General features: G+C 41.8%; 2 protein-coding genes across 8 annotated transcripts in view; one reads left to right on the forward strand and one right to left on the reverse strand.

The window, feature by feature from the left end:
- The first annotated feature begins 510 nt into the window (after positions 1-510).
- LOC107225937 (protein HIRA homolog) lies at positions 511-5596 on the forward strand. Of its 3 annotated transcripts, none has more exons than XM_046735958.1 (11): positions 511-841; positions 922-984; positions 1385-1495; positions 2026-2624; positions 2712-2993; positions 3232-3611; positions 3734-4286; positions 4369-4558; positions 4714-4998; positions 5103-5197; positions 5284-5596. In XM_046735958.1, exons 1-11 carry the CDS (start codon positions 805-807, stop codon positions 5398-5400), a joined length of 2712 nt encoding a protein of 903 aa, XP_046591914.1. In that variant the 5' UTR covers positions 511-804; the 3' UTR covers positions 5401-5596. The 3 variants fall into 3 exon arrangements, with proteins under 3 accessions (XP_046591914.1, XP_015522061.2, XP_046591915.1); XM_015666575.2 differs by having other exon boundaries at positions 513-841; positions 3346-3611; positions 5284-5594; XM_046735959.1 differs by lacking the exons at positions 511-841; positions 922-984 and having other exon boundaries at positions 1408-1495; positions 2054-2624.
- Positions 5597-5749: 153 nt separating this feature from the next.
- LOC107223529 (nesprin-1) overlaps positions 5750-18478 on the reverse strand; it is a 137726-nt gene continuing 124997 nt past the window's right edge. For all 5 annotated transcript variants that reach the window (XM_046735953.1, XM_046735955.1, XM_046735956.1 and 2 more), the window contains 8 exons: positions 13707-13964; positions 9967-12705; positions 9634-9818; positions 9278-9316; positions 8595-9101; positions 8245-8488; positions 7758-7813; positions 5750-7423 (listed from right to left, as the gene is read on the reverse strand). In XM_046735953.1, the coding sequence (XP_046591909.1) occupies positions 7204-7423; positions 7758-7813; positions 8245-8488; positions 8595-9101; positions 9278-9316; positions 9634-9818; positions 9967-12705; positions 13707-13964 (4248 nt within the window). In that variant the 3' untranslated portion in view covers positions 5750-7203. The remainder of the gene's footprint in view (positions 7424-7757; positions 7814-8244; positions 8489-8594; positions 9102-9277; positions 9317-9633; positions 9819-9966; positions 12706-13706; positions 13965-18478) is intronic.

Here is an 18478-nt window from a genome sequence, read left to right on the forward strand (position 1 = left end):
TAAAAATGTCAAAAGTTCAAGTCCGGAAAATTGAAAACATAGCAAGTCGAAATACAGAAAAATATAGAAAGGTCAAAATATGATACAGTAAAATCGAAAATCCGTATACGATTCTATATTACCGAGAGGAATTCCGAGTATTCGACCGTTTGGCATTATATGTTCTGATCTTTTCAATCTTTTACTTTTCCATCCGTCGATTGCCAACACTTTTGAATTCTATATGTCAAGTTTTCGCTTTTTTAAAAATTCGATATTGCGGCGTTTCGATCTACTCATCTTTCTATATTTTTACCCCCACTCTTTTGAGGGAGCAATCGGAAGGAAGCTGCACACCCGCGTCCTCAATCAGTCAATCCGATCGCTCTTCTACGCGGCGACGTTCCTTCCCCAGCCGTTCTCACTAATCTGACGCCAAAGCGGCATGGATACAGGGGATTCACTGGTCGGGTGGTTCCTCAAATGGTCACCGATGGTGCCACCACCCTGGCGGTATCAAGGGCCACGCGTGATGCCGGCTTTCTCACGTTTGCTCTCGAGGTTCACGTCGGTCCGTCGGTCCATCCGCAGGATCGTTTGAACGAATGAGAAGTTTTGGCGTCGCTAGCGCGATATTCGCCGCGGCTAGGTACTTTAGTTGCGGTGCCATGAAGCTTTCGCGGTTGCACGATTGAACGTACATACACGAATACATGCATACACATATTTTTTTCTCGAAAAAAAAAGGTTATGAATTCAGTTTTAGTTATAGAATTTCTTTGATAATTGTGACACGGTGTGAAATATCTTGCACATTTTGTTAAAATGAAACTGCTGAAACCTAACTGGGTTACTCACGATGGTTTGTACCGCAATCTCCTAACCGATACCTAACCTCAAATCCGACTCGAAAATCTTTATTCATATTTTATACATTTCTAGAATTTCCCATATTTTCTGTTGATATACATCCCGATGGCAAAAGATTCGCGACTGGTGGACAAGGTGAGTTACTTTTTGTTATTATTTCGGAGGATGGATTTTAAAAAACAAACATTTTTGTCAGCGATCGGTCCATCGGCCCCTGCGCGAAGGGCAATGTCCGATAGGTTAGGATTTAAAAACCCGCCCATTTTTAATCTGTCTACACTTTGCTACCGATGTTCAGAGTAGGGAAACATGTTTTATCCTAATATTATGAATCTCAATAATTCGTTACTGGTTTCGTATCAAGTTCTCCGTGTCAATCGGGTTAAAGTTTGTCTCAATTTGAGCGTGTTGGATAATCAAAGCAAGCATGGATTATTAACCGTTTGTCGTTGAATTAGGAAGATGTGCTAATATTATTAAAATCTGAGATTGTATACTATGCTTTACAATAATCTGTTTTTTATTGTTTCAATAGGAGGTGATTCCGGCAGAGTGGTAATATGGAATATGCAGCCAATAATTGATGAGTCTGCGGAGATTAATCAAAATGTTCCTAGAATGCTGTGTCAACTAGATAATCATCTTGGTAACCAATTATTTATGTCGATGTTGTCAATCATAGTAATCCAGAGACTGGTTTGAAGGAGAAAATTCAAATCAGGAAATAATATTTATTTGGACAATTATTTGAATTTTTTACCATACCTTTACCATAATGCTGTTTGGTATCTGATACTACAACAGGTCAGGTATTGCAATGTTTTCGAAAATGCTTATGCTACCTGCAACTACTTATTCAGAAACTCAGAGAAAGAAACAACAAACAATTGGAATTGAACGAGGAGTATACGATATACTTTCAGGCTCAGGTTCTATTAGAAATACAAACTATTATTTGTTACCGAACAAACTGATTTAATACAATCAGTCCAGTTCTTTACACTGAGTCATATTGAAGAAACAGTAAATCAAAATTGATACTCGTTTAGCCCTCATTCCATCCAGTCTCTTAAGTATTTGACTTGCCAAAATCCTGAGTTGATAAAACTCGCTGACTACATTCCATTTGCCTATGTATAAGTAATGTATATTTTCTCGTGTGACACATTCTTACAGCATGTGTAAATTGTGTTCGTTGGAGCAGTGGTGGCTTGTTGGCCTCGGGAGGAGATGACAAGCTCATAATGATATGGAGACTATCGGGAGGTAGTGGTGGAAGTTCTATCTTTGGTAGCAAAGCCGGAGTCGAGACTTGGCGATGTATAGCGACACTCAGATCCCACGAAGGAGACGTCCTAGACTTAGCGTGGGCACCTCATAGTCCTTGGCTGGCCTCAGCATCTGTTGACAACAGTGTCATCATATGGGATGCATCTAAATTCCCAGCCGTGGTCGCTGTACTGAAAGGACATACCGGGCTAGTAAAAGGTGTCACTTGGGACCCGGTCGGAAAGTACTTGGCGTCGCAGTCCGATGATAAAACATTACGAGTTTGGCGGACTACAGACTGGGCTGAAGAAGCTTTAATTTCAGAGCCATTCGAAGAGTGTGGTGGCACGACTCACGTTCTTCGATTATCCTGGAGCCCTGATGGACAGTACCTGGTTTCAGCCCATGCAATGAATGGTGGAGGTCCGACTGCACAGATTATCGAAAGAGATGGCTGGACACAAGACAAAGACTTTGTTGGACACAGAAAGGCTGTCACTTGCGTTGTACGTGAAAATATTTGATATTTTTGATACCACGATTATACTGTTACATATTGCCACAAAATTCATGTCTGCTTCTGTAATTTTCAGAGATTCAATGGTAATATTCTACAAAAAAAACCTCCAGGTAGCACGAAACCTCAACAGTATTGTTGCGTTGCGATCGGATCTCGAGATCGTTCACTTTCGGTGTGGTTGACGTCACTCAAGAGGCCTCTGGTTGTGGTGCACGAATTGTTTACTCATTCAGTACTGGATGCCAGTTGGTCTCCATGTGGCCTAAGATTGGCTGCCTGCTCTTGGGACGGGTCAGTCGTTTTCATCGAATTTACGCAGCAGGAGCTTGGTCAGCCACTAGACCACACAGAGCAGGTATGTTTACATGTGTTATCTTTAATGTAATCGTTTTTCAAGTCATAATGGGTCGTCCAGTGTATGTTTATACTTCGACTTTTAACAAGTAACTCCTCGCATACTGCACAACCATCAAACGACTCGATAGTAACGGATTGAAATAAAATAAAGTGAATAAGGAGTTTCTAAAATCTAAAGTATTGACGACAATTGAAGATTTGAAGTATAAATCGAATACTCAGTTCTTTGCCAACAGAATTTAGAGCCTGCTGCAGCGAGATACTCTCTAGTAAACAGCAACGAGATTAATTTGAATAAAAAGATAGAATGCGTACAGCAGGGAAGTAAGCAATCGGATGTCATTTTACAGAGCACTCTCCACGAACGTATGTATGGTAAACCACTGGTTCAAGGGGGTTGTATGGTCATGGAGGCCCCTGAGCTGCTCAACTTGAAACCTCCAGCGCCACCCTCTCAGCCTTGTCCACCGCGGCCAGTACCGGCTAACAATACGCCTCCTCCTTCTATAACTTCAACACCAGCTAAAGGCCCTATCAATAAACAAATTGAGACGAGGACCTCGGATGGAAGGAGAAGAATTACACCCATGTTCATACCGCCACCACCAGACACAATGTGAGCTGAAAAATAATAACGAAGTTTTGATCATGATTGCACTGAAATCTTTAGATATTGCACTTGATTTCTTAAGCTAAGTTCATCAAGCGATGGAGACCAAATTTTTGTATTTTCTACAGGGACACATCGATAGGTGGAGGTGTAGGGCCCCCAACGTTTACTAGCACATCACAAACGAAGAGTTCTATTATCATAGAGAAACGAGACGATGTTGTTACTCCCAATGTCAGTTCAGCATTGAATGCCACACTGCCTGCAACACCAGTGCCGACACTGACGTTAAAACGTCGTGAACAGACTGCCTCGAAACCGCATCATTCTACCCTTAGCAAAAGACTGAAATTAGTTGCAGAAAGAAGTGCAAATCACATTGTTTTCCCTGCGATAAAGCCATCCAGCTCTTTGTCTCAACAAGCCGGACACTATGCAGTGACCGTCACAAGTAGTCAAGGATTGGCTCACCTGCAAGTATTCAGGGGCACCGATTCCGAACCTATTTGGGAACTGTACCTCGGTTATAATGCGGTGGCCTTGGCCGCTTCCCCGGCAGTTATAGTATTAGCACTAGAAGACGGCAGTATTCACACTTTTCATCCAGCTAAAGGATCGAGACCTGCTCCTCCACTGGCTCCTCCAGCACCACTGGCCAAATTATATGCCATTGGAAACATGGTCAGTTGATTGTTTTTATTCTAAGAGTCGACGATTCTGCGAAGCACTTAGAAATAGCTTACATACCTATTTCTTCTGCAAGGTAATGGTCATATCAAGCTGCGGTGCCGTCAGAGTATGGGAATTCGGTCCATCTCCTCGTCTCATCGTCTCAACTTCAGCAGTTCATTTAGTCTCACCTGGAGCATCACTCTTGTCCTGTACCATACACAACGGGATGCCACATTTATCATTTACGAACGCCCGAGCTTACATATATCACAAAGAAATGGGTAAGACTAAGTTCTTGATAATTTTCCCTAATTTGACGGTCACTTCACTTATTTCATAGTTGCGAAATAAGTCGTTTATTGCATATTTGGCTGCAACATTTCTTATCCACCTGTAAATCCGTAACTCAATTATTTTTTTCCAAACGATACATCAGGTACTTGGCTCTTGATTGGTGATAACCAGGATCCGGTATGGCGGTGGTCGTCTCAAGTGGCTTCCAGCACGTCTGGTGGCAGAGCGCCGCGAGGCCCACTATCATCGTTGCAGGAAGCTCTTCAGCGTACAGCGGGAAGTGCGCCACCACACCCGAGACCACCTCACAGTGCGCCAAGTGTTGTTGCTTATTTGGAGCAACAACTTCTCGCTTCGAAAGCGCTCGGCAGTTCGCAAGAATACGTCCACTGGCTTATGGCATTAGTATCTTTTTTGTTAACTCAAGGCAAGTTGTGAAGGACGGTCATGTTGGCTTTGTAATATTGTTTGGCTCGTATCTAATATGCTCACTATTTAATGATACATTTTGAAGTTGAATCTTTATTACAGATGGATTAGAGAAACGTTTAAGGATAATACTCGATGATTTATTGGGACCGAGTCATGGATCGGCTGCAAAAAGTGCCTGGGAACCTACAATGCTGGTATGTAACAAACCAGCACTAAATACATTTTTCTTTAATTTTAATTGATAATTCGAAAGTAATAAAATTTTACTTACTCGGGTCAGGGGATGAACAAACACAAGTTGCTGAGCGACGTATTGGCTGTTGTTGGGGGGCATCTGCGCTGGCAAAGGCTGTATCTGGAATATGCTGAACAGTTAGCAGCGATGAAACAGACATGATAATAACGGTACGACGACACGGTAGACTGAATTTTCATTGCAACAATGATATTTATATATATATATACATATATATACATATATACATAGGTATACCTAACTACTATACAAAATGTATATTTATTGCAACATTTATCAATGAAGACTGTACAGATTTTTATATTTTACGTTGTATGATAGTGAAAATAAATTATTATGAAATGAGTTTGGTGAAGTTGTCACTACTTTTTATGTTGGAAACTTGTATCAGCACGATTAAAACTTTGCTGACAAATACACAGATCGTTATAAATTTTTTCAAACCGTAATCCGAGGGAAAGGGAAGGATATAGAAAAAATACACGCGAAATAACTGCATTGTATTTAATAGTGTTTATAGCAATATATTATAATATCGATAGATGTACACCACCGTTAAGCTCTTTCTTTATAAAAATACGTAACAAAGCTCAATGTGCAATAAGCAAAAAACATGTAAATTATCAAGCGTAACTATTTGGCTTTAGGCCCGGTAAGTATTCGTATTTTATTTCGCCAATTAACTTATGGTTAATCTGTGCGTTCAATAATTTCTCGTTCGTTTTCGGAACAATTTCTTTCGATTCTTGTTACACTTTCAACATGGTATACACACATTGTTCGTACCATCATTCGATAAACTTTCGCATTCTGATTCAGATACACGCACGGCAGTAATATAATAACAATTGATTATACAATTAAATCAATTATATTGTACATATCTAATTTCCTTCTGTCGAGAAAACCGCAACTGGAATAGCACCATCGGACCATGGATATTGTTCTAAGTCTGACTTTGAATGTTCCACTCTTCAAAATCAGACTTATAACTAAATCGCAATAAAACTAAAACAATATAGAAAAATAAAGTTAGGCAAGTATCCTTTGTTCCCCTCTATAGTATGAATGTTGCGTACAGTAGGAATACATGTATTATAATGTTAAATAAAAGTACTTTATAATATATTATACGAGAGGTTAATCAGGGTATATTGCGGGATTGATTTTTGTTTTATCATATATTTGGATAAGATCACAATTTGGACACGAATATTGTAATAATAAATAAGACGCATTTCAACAACAAAAAATGATATAAATAAAATTGTGATCATATCCGATATTAATTTACGTATAATAATAACATGTGTCGGTTATCGCAAATTATAGTGTATAGATATTACGTAGTAGCGGTATTAAATTTCATACGGCACGCGTGTTTGATTAAGTAGAATATAAGTATACATTACCATCAAAGGATGTCAGCCTTTTCTTTTTTATCAATCGTTTTATCTCGGCGTCGTATGTACTTTTCTCGCTTGATGTACATACTTTTGTTTCTTTCAAAATCATAAATGCAACAGTCGTAATAATATATATCAATTTCAGACGTCAAGATTTGGTAATTACACATCCATATATCAAGACTTCTTCCGAGCGATCCGTACACGCAATATTACATCATAATATACAAAAGAACGTAAAATAAATTATAACAATTATTCTCTGCCAGCCATTACGAATATTCAACCGCTTGGTCCGCTATATATGTTTTCTTTATTTACAAAATCTTCTTGTAAAACTAACTATAATCTAACATTACAGCAGTATAAACTGTGCTAGGTAATGAGAGATGAAAATGTACGAATAACGCGCGTAGTCGCCTCCACCGAATAATTAACTCTTTGCACTTAGCCACTTTTACTCCAGCACAGATTACATCATGCTGTAAAGTCTATACTGACTGGCATTTGAGAAGAAGTATTAATGTCTTTGACACTGTTACAGGGGAGGAGGTCCGTTAGTATATTCAAACGATGGACTGAGGCTTTTCGCCAAATTGTTAGATAGCGTGCAACTGTAATCTTCTTCCGCCGAAGGTACCAAAGTTGCAACGCCAAGCAACAACAGCATTAACGCTTGGATCGGAAGCGAGGCTCGTAAAACACGTCCCAAGAACCGATATCCTCGCGCTAATACGGTTCGATCTTCGTTGTCACCACTGAAACACAGGTAAACGGCAATGTAATGAACAGGTCAATTTTTTCCCGTCGCTGAAATGACAAACTCCAACTAATAAAATTACAGATATACAGGTGCTCTACGAGTGAAAACTATAAAACGCTATTTTTAAAATACGTTTCAGCAAAATATATTGCTTGGTCTATAATTCTTCTGAAGAAAATGAGTGTTTTCGATATCACGTATTTCAATCAAATTCGTTAGTCTCCGACTGGACTTACGTCCGTATTCAACAACGAACACTTGACGGGCTTAAAACGAGTGTCATACTTTTATTTCTTAATGATTGTATACAAGGAAATAGTGAAACATACTCTCCAGCAGCCGTGTCGTGGGGTTGAACAGTTCCTGAGGTAGCTTCGTCGAGTAACTAAAATTAAACAAAAAAAGAAAACGAAAACTATAGATACGGTGCACTGTGTGGTTTCTACTTCAATACATAAGAGCGAAATTTAGACAGGCGAATATACATTACATCGTTTTTCTCAATCCCATCAAACTACATTATTATTATTCTTTTTACCTAGATGTGGCTCTACTTTGGTGCAATTACCTGGGTTACCTTAATCCAATAATACCAAAGAAAACGTTATAATTTTGACTAAATATGAACAACGTCAGAACTCATTTTTCGCATTATGCAATTTATCGTTCTTAAAAAGTTTCTCATTACTACAATGTTAATCGCACAGAATAAAATATATTCATCGCTGACCGCAAAAAAAAAAAAAACGATCCGTTAGTGTTGCGAAATTTTACGTTACAGAGTTAATACTTTCTTGTGATCGAGTAAATACTTACATCTTGAGAAAGGGACGCAAGCGACGAAGATGTTGCAGCGAGGCCCACTTCTCGTGGATCTAGTCCAAGAGCTGCGCCCAATTTTAAGGCGTAAATTCCGGTCAGTCGACGAAGCGACTGCAACCGAAGACGAAGTTCCGAAAGTCGTTTACGAGCTTCGCCGCGTTCTTCCAGCAACTGGTTAGCAGACTCTTGCAGAGACAATACGCGAGGTTCGCATCGTTCGAGATCACTGCGCAGCTCCCTAAAACGTAACATAGTTAGTAGGACAGTGGTCCACGGGTATTTCTCCAGTCCGATCTTATATCATCGCTGATCGTCTTTATCCGCAAAGAATTGGGCGAACTCACCTGAACTTGTTGTACTTTGCCTGGATGATGTTGTTATTTTCCGTTAGGTCGATGGGTTCGCTGGCTCTTATCGAAACCTCGGTTCTTTCGAGCCAAGTTACGAGTTCCTCGATAATACGGTGGAACTGCTGATTGCCCATGAGGGCTGTTTGCAGCGCCGATTGCCACGAGCCTGCTGCTTGGCAAACTCTGTCCCAGCGCATATTCGCCGTTGCCAATCTTTCCCGCAGTTCGTTTGCACGTTCTATATCTTCCGTGTGATCAGCGAGATGAGTTCCCACTATATTCAGACTGACGACTATGCTCTTATGACTGTCAAGATCGAGTAGGAATTCACGGTGGTCTTGTATCACGTCTTCGAGTTGTTCTATATCACTCGGCGGCGATTGCTGCTCGCTTTGTGTACCCTCTGCCAGCTGTAGCCACTTCTCTAATCTCCATAGATCATTATCAAGCTGAGCCCAATTTCGCCGCGAGCAAAGCGGGCATGTCAATCTTCCGCCGTCACTGTATTACGGAGAAGAGAGATGTTTTAACAAGAGTTCCTATGCGGTAGTATTAATTAATCATTTGCATGTTTGTTGTGTATTTGCACGGAGATTGTGGTGTTTCGTTTGAAACTGCGGATTATAATACATATCATGCACTGTTAATATTGTAAGCTGGTAAGTTAAAGGACTCACTGTTCGCATGGAAAAGAGTAATCGTCTGAGAGAGGAGACCTGGATACGAAGAATAAATTTTAGTTAGTATTGCAGTGGCGTTGAATATATTATTTTTGATCAGTTGGTTGATTAATATTGCTTAAAACTATTAAAAGCTGGAAAAAATCTGTATGATCGAATTCTCGAAGTGTATAATATTAATTGTAGTTAGAGCAATCACCGTTTGTAAAAAATTATAGCCAGACTTTATAGTGTGATCATAATTAGGCTGAAATGAAAGCGTTATTCTCCGTTGTTAATGCGTTAAAATAAATTCCACGATGAAGACTATCTGAAAATTTCAGAAGCAAATATCACGCCGTACGGTAAAGTACCTGATTTCTCTTATTTGCTGTTCTCGAGCTCGTGCTCGAATCAAAAGTTCCTCATATCGAGCTGTCAGTACTGCGACTTCAGAACTCTTCGCAGCTTCTTCACTCAGCTTCTCGTCTCCGACCAGCAAACCGTGTAAATGTCTGACCAATTCCACGGAGGATTGACAGCTTCCAATCAATTTGGCCTGGGTGAACAAGTACAAAGGAATAGAAATACGGCGGAAGAGACATAATGGTGGAATCCAAAAGTGCACAGAATGTAATTTGAATTTCATCACATTCTGTGAGGAGTTTCCATCACTTCGGTAATAATGATTCAGCATTAATACTAACCATGATTTTCGCAGCGGCAGGAAGACCCGGTCCAGCAACGGGATCCGGTGTGACGGCAACCTCTAGAGCATCAAGTGCGGCTCGACACTCTCTAATCGCACCTTCCAATTCCATGAGATAAGCGTCGCACGAGGTCATCCTAACAATTCTTGGCAAGGTGTCAACCTGCACAGCCGAATCTTGTTCAAATTTAAGTGTTTCCACCTGTATGGCTGCGTCGACTTCCATTTTCTCTTGCGATTCAACTTGAGCGGGGAGATCGGCGAGACGGGATTTAATGTCCTTCCACAAAAGTTGATATTCGTCAACAAGTTCCTGAATAGTACCGACATCGTCGGCGTGACTCTCCTCCATCACTTTCAACGCTAATTTGTCAGCCCGTTCTAGGGTCGCGTCCAGCGCTACCAATTCTTTTGCTATCTCTGCAAGTTGCTGCATCCTTTTTCGCGGAGAGGCTTTTTGCTCTGGAGTAGCCAAGTGCTGAAGCTGCGTCAACCGAACGTCGATTTGCGTCAGCGCAACGACAGCTGTGCCGTGAATAGTGATGAATTCGCGATAACTCTTGTGCTCGCTTTGCAGCGCAGTCAACACCGCATCAATTCTGGGTCGAAGCGCGTTCCACCTATCGATTACTCCACGAACATCAGCGGTCAAAGATCTCAAATTGTCAGGCTCCAAACCACCCTTAGCGAGGCGGCTGTAGTTCTGTTCGAGTGTCTGACGAGCGGGACTGTGAGCTTCGACGTCTTTTAACATCTTCTTGGCCTTCTGCACAGTCTTCGCAGTCTCCTTTTTCGACAGGTCATCGACATGACTTTCGAGCTTCTGCAATTCCGATTCGGTTTTTATGAGCCACTCTTCGTGTTCCGTTTTTAGCTTCTCCAACTGCTGGAGCAGCTTCCACGCAATCATGATCTTCCGTTTGCGTTCTGCGGAACCGACGCAAGCCGCTTTCCACCGTCGTTCCAAACCGTCCATCCCAGACTTGATGGCATCCGTGTTGAAGGATGCCTTCCAAGAGTCACAATCACTGAGCAGTATTTCACACAGGTTCAGAACCTCTCCGATGTTGCCGCTTTCGGCTTCGATCATCTTCTGCAGGACGTCGTGATCTTGGATCTTCTTGTCGACGGCATTCTGACTCCTTGCTTCAAGGATGAACGGCTCATTCAACTGCACTTCGATTCCTCCGAGCCACTGTCTTATCTCGGCTATTCGTCTTTCCAAGTTATTAGTCGTGTGAACCAGGTCTTCTATCTTGCTTGTCCGAGCTTTACTGGCATTCAACAACTTCGACCATCTCTCGTTGAGCTCGTCTAACGATCTCTCCAGTTTCTCTCTCTCCGTGCTGTCCTCTGCAACCTCAATTAACTCTTTACCAGTGTTCTGAAGCCAGTCCAATTCCCTCTGCTTAAGAGCCATTTCGGCTTGAAGTTCGGACTCTACCCTCTTCAGAGCCTCTTCAGGTTCATCCACAGCCATAGAGTCACAGTTCTGTATTCTATCCTCGGCATCTACTGTCCAAGTGATCAATCGAGATCGTCTAGTTTCCCAGCGGTTATAAAGGCCGCATCGTTCTCCTAGTCTGTGAGCAAGAAGAGCCAACTGATGTTCGAGGTCCCCGTGCTGCTGCCACAGAAGAGAACCGTGCTGGTTCAGGGACTTCATTTCGGAAGGACTCAGGCACTCCTTCAATTGTTCGGCCGTTATACCAAGCGCTTCAAGATCGGAGGTGGTAGCAGCCAGTTTGGCCTTGACATCCTGAAGCGAGTCGAGCTCTTGACGAGTTCGCGTTAGACTGCTGGGTCCAAGGAGGAAGGCGTTGTTCAGCGATTGGCTGACTTCTTGGAAGGCAGATGTGATTTTGGCGCTTTGTTTTTCGTGCTGTTCACTGAGCTCCTGTATCCGGACGACGAAGTCCTTCCAAGTTTCAAGTCCAGCCCGAATGTTTGCTATACGTTGCGTATTCGCGGCGTGTTCCATGCGCACCGAAGCGGCAAGGGCCTCGTCGCAGTTGACCAGCAGAGATTCTTGCAGGCCGGAAAGAGACTCGGCCTGCATCTCGCCAGCGGGTAATTTCTCCAAGAGAGAATGGATTCTCGCGAGGACCTTGTCCAGTCTTCGCAGATGGATGAACCGGAGCTGGAGTCTGCTCCTTTCCCTCTCCGTCTCCTTGAGCCAGGCCAAAAGCCTGTTCTGGTCATGTCTGTACTTTTCCCAAGCAGCGAGACGGTCTCGCACCGCGGCATGTCGTTCCATGATCTTTGCGAGAGTCTCATTGTGGAGATTCGTCAAGGCGTTAAACTGCTCGGCCACGGAGAGTTCGCGACCCTCCTCGGAATTTACGGTCAGCAAGAGATTCTGCTGATCAGTTAGCAGGTTCTTGTGAACCTCGCACAGGTGTCTGTGCTCTGAGAGACCGCTGTAATCCCCGGGGACTCCCATCGACAGGAAGTCTTGAACATGAGCGAGATACTCCTGCCAGAGACGCAAAGCAGCCGCGCCGTCCTGCGAACGAACCAATCGAGCCGACAGCCGATGATACTGCTGGAAAGTCTCTCGGAAGACCCTTTGCCATAGTTGCAGTACTTCGACCACGGAGGTTTCTTGAGGTGCAGTCTCCAGGGCTCGGTCTTTTATCGACTGCAAATGAGGCTCCGTTCGCGTTAACGCTAGGAGATGATTTCTGAGTAATTTCAGTTGCTCCTTTGAATCTCCATGACCTACGGCCGCGAGACTCTGGAATCGAGATAAGATTGTGTTGCGTAATTATTTTAACGAAAGACGTATTTACACATGGTAACGGAGTAAAAGTGAAACACTGTTTGGTAAATGTTTTCATACGGAGCGGAAGAAAAAAGATTCATCTTAAACTGTGGGGGATATAGCATGTCGGTAATCGCTGTTTGATCTTGAATCGGGCGATTGCAACTGCAATGGAAATTCTATCGGGGAATTCACGCCGCCTTCGAAACTCCAGTGTACGTTAAGTTATAGGAACCACAGCCACTCAGCTGTTGCGGATTCCGTGACCAATGTAATTGCCACTCAGTGAGCCTACTGACCTTGACATAACAAATTGTTTCGAAACTACAATTAAAATATAAGCGTGTGCCGGGGGGTATGATTGAGTTGTGCCAAGCACCAGAATCGCGCCAAATGCCCGCGCTAACATCAACGGGAAAGGCGCCGTGACTAATAACTCGCAATATCGTAAATCCACGCCACGTATACACGTTTATTCAATCTACACCTCGAAATCACCAATTAAGCTAAAAATCCACAACCCGTCTGTTTCTGAGGTACCGATGAATAATTGTTTCTTTATTTTGTTTTTTTTCAAGCAAAGTTGCGCTATATTCTCTTTATTAGCCGGTCCACTTTCCGATTGAACTTATTTTTGTTTACACGAACAAAACCATCCCAAGAGCCACACGTAGTAGACTGTGTGAAGAGCGGTACTTGTGCCGGTGACACCGTATCTGGATATATTCAAGAGAGCGTCCGAGGATACGATAAGCAAGATTTCTGACCACTCTCGAAGACTACTCTGACAAGAACGTAACCGGAAGATAACGATCTATAAACATATATCTACTTAACGTACAAGCTCGCTTCTTCCGGCACCGCAAAACAATGCAAATTGTTACACAAATCACGCACTTCCGTTCCAGGTTACAGACACGGGGGTTGGTGCCGGTATCATTTAAAGTTTACGTCGCTGAAAATTGCGTACACACCTGCTGGACAGAGTCGAGGAAGATCTTCGTATGGTTAAGATCACCGATCGCCAACTCCTGGTTCAGCGCTCTGGCGTCTGCTGTGTCGGCCAGAGTCGACAGGGCTTCCCTTACATCCTCAAGACGGCGACCCAGCGCCTCGACCTCCGTGTGTAAAGGGCCGCCTGCGTCAAGGCCAACGTCCGAGGCGATCTGTGCCACAAGTCCACGAAGTTCGGCCAATCTCTCCTTGTGTTCGGCTAGTGTTTCCTCGCAAACCTGCATTTTACAATTGATGAGAAAAGAAAAGACGTTAAAAATTGAACGAGGAGAATTGAAATAAACATTTTTTTCTGAAATTTATTGCAAGATTTCATCGGCATTAATTCAGTGACGCAATCGACGATCTGCAGATCTTTGTAGTTAAATTTCAAATAGAATTAACTTTGGACTAGATTTGTTAACAGTTTAATGCCCTTAATTTAAACTGAGGGAAACCCTGTTTATATAAACTTTATGAATTCGTTTTTCGTAATTTTGTGATAAATTGTCGCAAAAGAGAAGTTTCGAGAAAACGTGTCTGAACTTGCTACTTGTAATAAAATTAATTCAAATATATCCAAAGAATATCTTAATGCTGTTTACAAATGCGTAATAATTATCGTTTCTCAAGGTCCAATTACGATTCGACGAGTTATCGTTACGTATTAATGTTACTTGCTGTATGAAAGTACGTAACAATAACGGATATATAATATTATTACCCGAACGAGAGTGCCGATAGACGCTGTTCTTTTTTTAGCCGTCTGTATTATCGGTGCAGCTTTAAACGTGTTTGAGAAATTCTTTTCTCCAAACGTTAAGGATTCTCGTTTCAAAAGCTACATAATATTCTAATATCAATACTGACGCAACCGAACGATTCCGAGATCAACAACTTCTATAACCGTCAAGCATTATTTGTATATTATACAAAAATTCCACAGCAGCACAAAATGATGCCGATAATTCATACCTATATTCATATTCTTTCCTGAGAACGAAGCAAAAAATGTATTAAAACTTTCACTATATCGGCCGTAGGAATTTCCATTTCGTATGTAATACGCGGGAACTACGGCAGCTGCCGGTATTTTATATATTTGCTGGTATTTGCCCCGGAACAAACCAACTCTTGTGCGCGAGCGTGTGTTTATTGTGACTTTGAGGATATTTATAGATATCACCACGAGGTTTCAGTCTCCTCCGTCGCTCTCCACCAGGCTACAGGAGTGTTATAATTTTGAAACGAATTTCAACCGCGGTTGGCAGCGTATATGCATAGAATTTCATCGACAATCCAAGGATCTTTGCCGTTTCATTACTATCCGTATTTCGTTACAGTATGGATAAATTTTATATTCTTAAAATCGATCAAATTTAGCGATACATCGAATGCGTCTCATCTCCCGCGGTTAATTGAGAAAATAAAATAAATTCGAGCTACTTTCGTGCATATATGTCAACAGATGTTTAAGCAGGCCGTAGAAACCAGCAACAGCGACCAGATGGCGAATTACGCTCAACGGAATCGTGATGATTCGGAAGCATTTGACGTAATCGCCAAGTTACCAAGTGTGTTATTCGTGTTCGCTTAATTAGACTATATTTAATTAAACAACGATCGAGTATACAGTTAGCTCTTGATACTCAAGTAATGAGATCGGGTAATTAATCGGTACTTTAGTCAATCGGTCTAATGCCCTTTCGCTTGCAATAACACAGTATTATAGGTAGGTACTGTCTACGAAGTTAATCAATTTAATTAAAATGCTCGCTGCAACAACCAAGGACTTAATTTTTGTATTATATCCATGTGCAGGTACAAAAATTCTTTGCAAGTAAAGTTTGAAGTCTTTGTAATCGTAAATAACCGCTGCCATGTACGTTTATGTGATAAAAACTGAGAGACAAATTTTTAGAATATTAAATGCTTTTCCGCACCAATTTCTTGTACATGTCTGTACAAATTTTTTAATAAAAAGAAAGCGACGGTATAACGAACCGAAAATAAATGTTGGGTCATTGACATTTTTAGTCCCCGTCTATAAGCTCTATTCCGAACCAACTAAATTACGTTGAAGTACGTGGGCTTATCATCGGTGGTCCGTCTCTCGTCTGAATACCACAGTTTTTAGAAACCTTCTCGTACAAAACAGACTTTCAAATAGTTCAATTTTTATTATGTAGCAAGCGCAGTTTTTCAGATGTGTGCAAGTTAAGAAGCTTAGTTCATTTCATATATCTGAGATATGACATGCGAGATAAGTTTAGTGCTGACTTAGCTAGAGAAATTGTTTAACATTCCAAGATAGCAGAACTAATTATACAACGTGCCTTTATCAAACATGTTTCTTCTTCTTTCTTATTTGTACTAATCTTTGAAGTGATCTTACAGTAATTGGTTCATGTTTTCGATCAATTGAAGCTGCAGACTTACTGCGATTAAAACGATTGAACTCCGATGAACTGCAAGTAAGGAAAATTGCAGAAAAGTGAAGAAAAAACGAAAGTTACACGATACGTGCTTCTTAACGCTATTATACCTTTAGTTCTTCCGGAGTGCACATAGTTCGCTCATTTGTACCCAAGCGGTAAAATAATCTTCACGTGCCGTTGACTGCACTTTGACGTTTCACTAATTGACATCACGTGGCCCTAAGCCACTGGAACGAAAGTGAGAGAAAGAGAGAGATAGAGATAGCGAAACACGTGTGTACAGATACTCGGAAGGAACGTCATGTCTGCGCAAGCAGCATACCGAGAAAGTGGGCGTAAAATATAAGATAGATCCGACTGATTATATCCATTTAAAAACCCCGGACCCGGGTGTATTAATTTTAGCTGAGTTTTATTAGCGTGGGCAACAACAACGGGGACGAAATCACTGTAGCGTATAATGGAACACTGTGTTAGGATATGGATGCAAAAAATTAACACTCGACAGCCCGCCGAGATGAACTCATCGTCGAGTTCAGGCTCGGAGGAGACCAAAAATTTTTTCAAATATTCGAAAAATCCGGAAACGCCGATCGGCAGGCGCGAATACACACGAACGAAGGCTGAACGCGGATGTGTATCTGTGAAGCAGGCGTCGCGACGCCCTGGTCCAGACTGGCGTCTGGGAGGATCGATGCGCCGACTCCCTCGCACAATACTTCCCCTGTCGACTGTCGACGACCCCTCCGACCGACTCGCCGAGCACCCTTCCAAAAATCTTCGGCCATTTTTCCCGACCCTGCAGGGATTTCTCGTTTAGAAACAGGGGAGCCGTCGGAGCGATCTCACTGCGGATGACAATGGCTACGCTTTTTCAAATAACCGGCCGGAACTCTGCACGTGCCTGACGCACTTTTCGAGATGATGATCGCGCGTGCGTCATACGACGATCCCCCCAAAGCCATGCGGGATAATCAGTCATTGAAGGGGTCCGAAGGACCGGGAGGGTGGAGATCGCCCGAGGAAAGATAATGGTCTATTTCAATTTTATAATCAATATATTTAGAGACTAGACCCCGATGAAAATTCAAAAATAAATTATTGGAATTTTATTCCTAGTAAGAGGCAAAAATACCTACGCTGGGCAGTTAAAATTCAATACTTTGTTTTAGTAACTTTATTATATCACTAGGTGGTCGAGTGTTTATCTAAATACTACAGTCGTAAGTTAACAGCGATTGTTTTATAGAAATGTAGAAAGGAAGGAGGAACAAAATTATAAACTAAAAACTAAACTGACTTATTTTCTTTGGGAAAATTATTTCTCACTGATTCAACGAGACGGATTTTTTTTTCGCATTGAAGTCAATTCAGTATCGCTAAAATAAAGCAAACTGCGTGCATTTTTTAAAACTATTAATCAAAAATGGAATTAAACAATTCCTAAAATTATAATTTCGACCCGCGACGCAGTGGCGTTCGATTTGTCAATGCCCGATGACATCACGTGCGCCCTGCAGCAGCGACAACTGTTCATTTTCCGACCATATGTCAGGCCCTTGGGGTGTCGTGGGTTAGGAACAAAAACCGGCCACGAAGGCGAGCCGAGGGGCGGATGTACCAAGTCTTTCCGTAGAAATAATACACCCTGAGACGATTCATTTATAGGGGTTTCTTACGCGCGAGATTTATTTTCTACACCTGTATTCGTTTCGTTGCAAAATCGTTCAATTAACATCTATTCAAACTGACCATTTCTCACGAAGAATTATAAAAAATAATTTAAAAATATATCCCCAAAGTAAGAAACCTATTGCGAGATATTGTGAATAGAGGTAAACGAGTGATTGGTCAAAGCCGGTTTATTACGGTTGCAATCTCTACGTTTTATTTTTAATGAGGTTCAAGAAACACTGCCTGATCTCTAGAGGCCACGTTATTAAGATAATCTCTCCCGAAGAGGCTGCACGCTGCAGATAAGAACTTGCGTCCAACGCGCTGACGGTAACTTAAAGCTGCAACTGAATTGACAACTATTATATGTATGCATCTTGAAATCAGCGTGCGTCACGCGTAAGTGTAAGCTAATCAAGCTACGCATGATCTATTAGCAAAGCCTTCCGCTTCTACTAACTTCCGGATTAACCCTAATCGGTCACTGAGTGTGAACCCCCCCGCCCCACGACATTTTTCAAACTCCTCGTAGAGTTCAGAAATAGACTTTCATAGTTTGTTTGCTCGAAATCAATTTTGTAAAAAAAAATTTTGTAAAAGTTTTTTATTCCGTTTTACCCAAATTGTGACGACGTTTTACA

The sequence above is a fragment of the Neodiprion lecontei genome, chromosome 3, assembly GCF_021901455.1.
Source record: "Neodiprion lecontei isolate iyNeoLeco1 chromosome 3, iyNeoLeco1.1, whole genome shotgun sequence".
Classification (NCBI taxonomy): domain Eukaryota; kingdom Metazoa; phylum Arthropoda; class Insecta; order Hymenoptera; family Diprionidae; genus Neodiprion; species Neodiprion lecontei.

Coding starts and splice junctions, on each gene's coding strand:
- LOC107225937 (XM_046735958.1), top strand. CDS start 805: ATGAAACTGCTGAAACCTAACTGGGTTACTCACGATG. Junction 842..921: donor TAACTGGGTTACTCACGATG/GTTTGTACCGCA, acceptor ATACATTTCTAG/AATTTCCCATATTTTCTGTT. Junction 3,612..3,733: donor CCGCCACCACCAGACACAAT/GTGAGCTGAAAA, acceptor TATTTTCTACAG/GGACACATCGATAGGTGGAG.